We start from the raw sequence: 6,165 nt of genomic DNA, 5'->3' as shown, positions 1-6,165 counted from the left end.
TATATATATATATATTCACCCCACCTCTCTACACTCTGAGCTAAAATAAGGTAGGCTATGTTGTATGTAGAACAGACGAGTAGATATGTACAAGAAGGTGAGTGGATGAACATGCAATAGACATCTCACCAATGTGTTTAGTGTAGACGGCATACTGTCTTCCTAAGACTTCTCGTGGGGGCAGCGTATCCGCTGAATGACGAAGACAAAAGGAGAGAAGAAGAGACAAATGAGAAACAAAGAAGGTAGTAGAGACTCGTGGAGGCAAGATAATAAGAGAACGTCGAATCACTTCTCTCTTGAACGGAGAAGAATTCTCTTCTTTCAACTGTCGCGTCCCTTCCTCCCCCCTGTGCAAGCTTGAAAGCACATACATCTTCACGCGAAGCTAAGAAAAGGTATACCTCCCCATACACAGACTTCCTCGTATATAAGCCATTTTGTAACGTCTCTCTTACTCGTTGATAAACACTCAACTCGTCACCCCTACTGACATGATCTCCTTTCATCTCCTCTACTACACTCTACAGCATGCAGAGAAGAGATACCATCAGGAAGTACGCTATACGTATACACCAGATGAGCATGTATAAGCCATCTATATACATACACGTACGTAAAATACTTCGAGCAATGAAGAAACGCAACACTTGCAATGAGCTATTATTGGACCGTAGAGAGTGAGTAAGGAGATCTAAAAGGTGTGAAGAGAAGCGCTTCTATCATAAGGGCCCACAAACAAGGAAGGAAGGGGAAGGGGCAGGAGGACGCCTGTTCACCCGGAAAGAAGCTTTCCTTTGATGGCAGTGAACAGGCAAGTCTCTCGATAGATACGCAGACATAGAAGCGAGTATGGGAGAAGAAGAAGAAGCAAGAAAGGAAGGAGCGGTACAAAGAGGTATTCCACCTTGACCAGCCTTTTCTCGAGGGCATCTGAGGCAGAAATGCTCGCTATCTCGGTGTGAGATTCTATCCAATTATTCTTCATGACGTCTAGCAAGAATCTCACTCAAAGAAAGAAAGGACTCACACCACTGGAGATAGAAATCTCGAAGAGGCTGGAAATTTGCAAGGCACTGAAGAACTGCATTTAGAAAACAGCTGCCTCCTCCGAGATTGATCAACCCAATCAAGGATGTCTGTAGCACAAAGACAGATATAACACTACTCCCCTCATCCCCTCCGGCTTAGCTTTCTTAGATGGTAAAGAAGTCACAAAGTACACAAAGCCGGCAGACGCGCAAGACAAAAGACCTGGAAGGAAACATGTCCGTATCCTCCAATTGCAAATGCCTGAGGGAGGCTTATATACGCGTTAGGTACATATGTATGTACACATCTATAAATGCAGATGTAAACATATACATAATATATACACATACATATATAGAAATAAAAACATACACTAATATATATATATATACATATACACATATATATATATATACATATATATATATACATATGTGGAAAGATACTAGAGAGAGATACACAAACCCGTGCACGTGCGTGTGGTTGTCTAGGTATGTGTCCAAATATATACATGTATAGAGACATTTTTTCCCTAGATGTAAACCTGTATGAACAGATGCACTGGTGAAGCCAGGACGAGGAGATCGATATAGCTTGGAGTACTACCTCCTGCCCGCATGTAGAGACTGCTTTCGCGTCTCTACGTAAACTCGACGCTGCGCTGTTTTAACGCCGGGGGTCTCTAGTAAATAATCAACATGAATCATATACTACCTAAAGATGTACGACATACACATATAGACTACATACATATGCACCTATAACCTATATGCACCTATCTAGGTCGGGGAGAGGCAGAACAAAAGCACAGAAGAACGGCAACAGCAGAGAGAGAGGCGTTTCCTCTTACGTGTCTCCTCCTTCTTGGGTGAACACGGACAAGCTAAGAGAAAGATAAAAAAGAAAAGAAGAAGAACAAGAAAGAGATTCAGAGGCGCACGCGGCTGTTCGTTCGTTCTCACCCCTGAAATTTCTCTATCAGGCATAGTCGCTCCATACCCAAGTACAACGCATGCAGGAAGACTTTTGGTGATTGAAGGACTTCGACTGATTCCCTCTCCCTTCACGCCTTTCTTACTACTGCCCAGCCCTTCCCCTTCTCCGCTCAAAGGGACACTTGGACTGTGTTCGAAAGCTTTCGAAGTAGCGAGGGATTTCTGACGTGAATGTCGGCGGTCTCTTCGTTTACTCTTCGTAACTCGAACGCGAAAAGAATGATTACGACTACATGAGGAAGACACGTCTCCGGAAGTGAGTTCTAGGCCGGCGTCTGAAGATTGAGAAACAGCAGAGATATCACCACTTTGAAAAGAATTAGATGTCTCGTCAATTTGAGATGGAGGAGCAGAAGACGGGGCTCCCCCTTGAGGCGGAAGAGATCCTCGGAAGGATGATGATGATGAGGACGACGACGATGTGGGTACACCAGGGGGCTGAGGTTCTTCGGGTGTACATACACCTGAACTGGCTACAACAGAAGATGATACTGAAAGTAAGGGAAGAGAAGATGAACCACTAGTACTACTACTATCACATTCAGAAGAACAGAAATCTGATGGGGACCTCCGAACGGACGGAGATTCTTCGGATGACTGAAGTGTGGTTGAAGTATTTGAGAACCCAGGCCCACCCTGGGGACAAGACCTTGACGTGGACTGTAGATACACCTGAGACAGAGACGCTTCTTCAACCTTTCTTCGTACGTGTGAGACATCACTTGAGAGACAACCGAGAATCGTTGAAGAAGGAGCGGTCCGACCCCTGTCAGGAGGAGAAGAACAATGATGCCTACTCTCCTCGATCTCTCTTCCCTTTTTTATCACATCGTCTTCACCCACAACAAACTTCTCCGTCCTTCTAGATCCTGACAAAAGAGAACCTCCTCCTCCACTCCCACTGCTCTCCGTGTCTGCTGTCTTCTCCACAACCTTCTTGTACTCAAAGAAATTCTCTGGTGTACATACACCCGAACAATCTTGGACAGCACCCTCCTTAGCTCCCTCTCTTCCTCCCTTTCCTTTTTCACCTTCACGACCTTCTTCTCTTGCATTCTCATTGTGACCTTTGTCTTTCTCTCCCTCATCCATCAATGACAGCCACCGATTTTTCGCTGGAACCACACAACTACCTTCCTGTCCCCTTTCTAGATTCTCAATTCCTTCATGGCGTACAGAAGACTTTCTTCGTTTCTTCACGACCCGTCCGTCTTCATCCTCATCTTCATTCGAAGCTCCCCCACCACCACTCGCACCAGTCATTTTTGTATCTTCTTTCTGTTTGCGCTTGTCTTCAGAAACCTTTACGATCTTCTCAGTCCTTTCGCCAAGTAGACAACTATCTCCTTCTTTCGATGGTATCTCTGCTGTTCTTTCGTTCTCTTCATTATTCTTCAAGACTGTAGGAGGAGCACATGGAAGATCCGAAGGAGGTGTCTCCTTCTGTTCGTCGTCTCTCCCCTGTGTGATTGAAAGAGACGTCTCTTGAGACGACAGACTGACTGCGAAAGGCGCGACGCCTCTTCGCCCTCCGTGAATGAGAGGAAAGGTAACTAAAGGCGACGAGGAATATAAAGAAGAATGTGAAGAGAGACTTGGGCTTAACGGGAGAAAGGAAGACGAATGAGGAGAGGCAGAAGAAGAAGAGGCAGAAGAAGAAGAGGCACAAGGAGAGTGAATCTTATCAAACGACGATGGAGAGAAGACGGGATGATAGAAAGCAGAGATAGAAGAAGACGGGGAGGAAGATGAAAGAACGCAACGGATTTCTCCAGCTAGACCGGTATACGATGAGAAGGTTGATGACGAGGAGGAAGAAGCAGAAGAAAGGACTGCCGATGAATATGAAGAAGGTGTAAAAGACGGAGAACGGCCTGAGAGCGAAGAGATATGATGGAGATGAGGAGAAGAAGAAGAGGAAGCCACCGGAGATATATGACCTCTACTCGTCTTGAGAGGAAAAGGTGCTGATCCAGATACCCATACATCTACAGAAGGAGATGAAGATGAAGCTGAAGGAGAAGGCTGAAGGGATGCCTTCATCCTTGTTGTCTTTCCTTAGCATCTACGCTTCCTTTCCATCTGGTGTGGAGCAAGAGAGAAAGAGAGAGAAAAAAGAACGTCGTCTTTCTCCACGAAGAAGAGCTTCTCAGAGAGAAGGGGCAAGACAGTGTGAGTAGGAATCATGAAGAGAAATCGAATACGAAAGAAAACCTTGAATGGAGAGAAAAAGGAGTGAAGACGGCATGGTATCTCTACATGCAGATAGACTCTCATTCAGCACGTCAGATCTCTCTCTTGTGAAATAGACACCTAATCCATGCGTCTTGCTTTGCCGATAAAGACGAGGGTTCTATCCACTTCTGTAGTCTGAATACTCGGACGCTTGGCTGTCTCCTTTCTGCTTTCAGAAGTCGCTGCCGACCTCGCCTGTTTGCGAGCTCATCTCCACTTCTTCCTCATTTTCCTCTTCTCCTAGTATGAAGTAAAACTCTTCTTCGCATGTCCGCCGAGATGCGTGTGGGAAAGGAGGCAACTTGTCTTGGCGCTTACATCTCTCTGCTCTTGAAAAAGAGAGAGAAGAGTGAAAGACCCCCCCGCTTGATGGTCGGAAAGATGTTCTACGGGTAGGTATTTCCCCTCTCTACCCTACAAAGAATTCATATACCCTACATATATATAAGTATCTATATAGCCCTATATATATCTCTCTGCAAAGCGGTGTACATATCTATATATCGAGCTAGAGATGTGTGTACCAACCTATCCATCCAGAGAGATACAAATAAGGGCACATGGTGACCTCCCGGGTGTTCATCGCCTTCTTCTTCTTCTCGCCGACAGCTTCTTGGCATCACTCTGTAGATCTCACCTGTCCGTCTCCTGCTGCTGTCTCTGTTCTCCTGACTTGTAAACCACTCCTTCTTATAGGTATACATACACATACATCAACAGCTCTATACAAGATGAGAGATATTTCTCATCATACCTGTGAAGCAAATGCCCTCTTGACTATCCCGCCGGATCTCCCAAAGGAAGCTGAGCTCATGCGAGGTCTTCTGATGTTCTCCATCGTGATAGACAACTGAAGATAAGCGGGAGAAATTTCTCTCTCCTCGATAGAATTCTCAATCAATCCAACCCTCTTTTCGGCGATGGCTGGGGTAGGGAAAGACACCACATAGATTACCTGAGAATCGCTTTTGATAAACGAAGGATAGGACGCATGCTTGACTAAAAGAGTGATCTACGCTGTTTCACTGCGGAGAGTCTTTTTACCCCGGCAAGAAACGGAAGAAGAAGAAGAAGGAGGAAGTGACTGAGCATCGATGCTTAGCCGCAGGCTCGACATTCTAGCTGGATGTCTGCCTGTTTCCACTTCCTGTTAGAGAAAAGAAAAACCAATGAAACGCTAAGCGGGCCAATCTCGAGAAGTTGAAGTCGAAGACATGCTTTCCCCTACGTACTCGCTTGAAAGCAAAAGACGTGGACAGAATCAAAGAGACCTCTTGATTTGCTGAGAACGAAAAGAGATTCGGAGACTATAATGATGGGAAGAGAAAGGCAGCGAGAAAGATGAGAGGATAACGATACTGCGGAGAAGAGAAAAAAAGAAAAAAAAACCGAATGGAAAACTGCTGATAACAAAAATGAATTCGGGAAAAACTCCGGTGTATGCACAGATACACTGGAAATACGAAAACACAGATGGAGAGATAGATAAATGGATATACTGAATCAAATATTGAGATAGAACTATTGAGATACAGGCGATTCAAATGCGAGGAGAAGAAGAACAAAGGAAAAGAAGAGAGAGACGAAGACGGAGATGAAGAAAAAAGCGAAGAGCAGAGGAGAGTGAGTAGAAGCGCAAGAAGTATACGACGGAATTCTCTTTTGTTTCTTCGGAAACCTCTTCTCTTTTACTAACAATGCTCTTTAAAATTGTTTCTACAGAAGAAAGGACACGAAACGAAGGAGGATGAAATAAAAGAAAAAGAAGAAAATCCAAGAAATCTCTCTTGAAAACAGAGAAGGAAAAGACCGTGTCTGCTACTGCTACTACTCTGGCTCCTGCTACTACTTCTATCTAGAGAAGACGACGGGAAGTTCAGAGAAGAACGGATAACGACAAGCT

At 44.8% G+C, this 6,165-nt stretch overlaps 1 protein-coding gene across 1 annotated transcript; it reads right to left on the bottom strand.

Moving 5' to 3' along the window:
- Positions 1-160: 160 nt before the first annotated feature.
- CSUI_008595 (ubiquitin carboxyl-terminal hydrolase) lies at positions 161-6,162 on the bottom strand (the record flags this gene model as incomplete). The annotated part of the gene is made up of 4 exons (XM_068068723.1): positions 5,017-6,162; positions 1,995-4,109; positions 1,031-1,139; positions 161-192 (listed from the first exon to the last, which is right to left on the bottom strand). Coding segments are annotated over exons 2-4 (2,217 nt in total), but the record flags the coding sequence as incomplete, so codon positions are not given.
- Between the last annotated feature and the right edge of the window lie 3 nt (positions 6,163-6,165).

This window comes from Cystoisospora suis (genome assembly GCF_002600585.1).
Source record: "Cystoisospora suis strain Wien I chromosome Unknown contig_4866, whole genome shotgun sequence".
In the NCBI taxonomy this organism is placed as follows: domain Eukaryota; phylum Apicomplexa; class Conoidasida; order Eucoccidiorida; family Sarcocystidae; genus Cystoisospora; species Cystoisospora suis.
The sequence above is the reverse complement of the archived record's forward strand: the minus strand, read 5'-3'. Positions and strand labels throughout refer to the sequence as shown.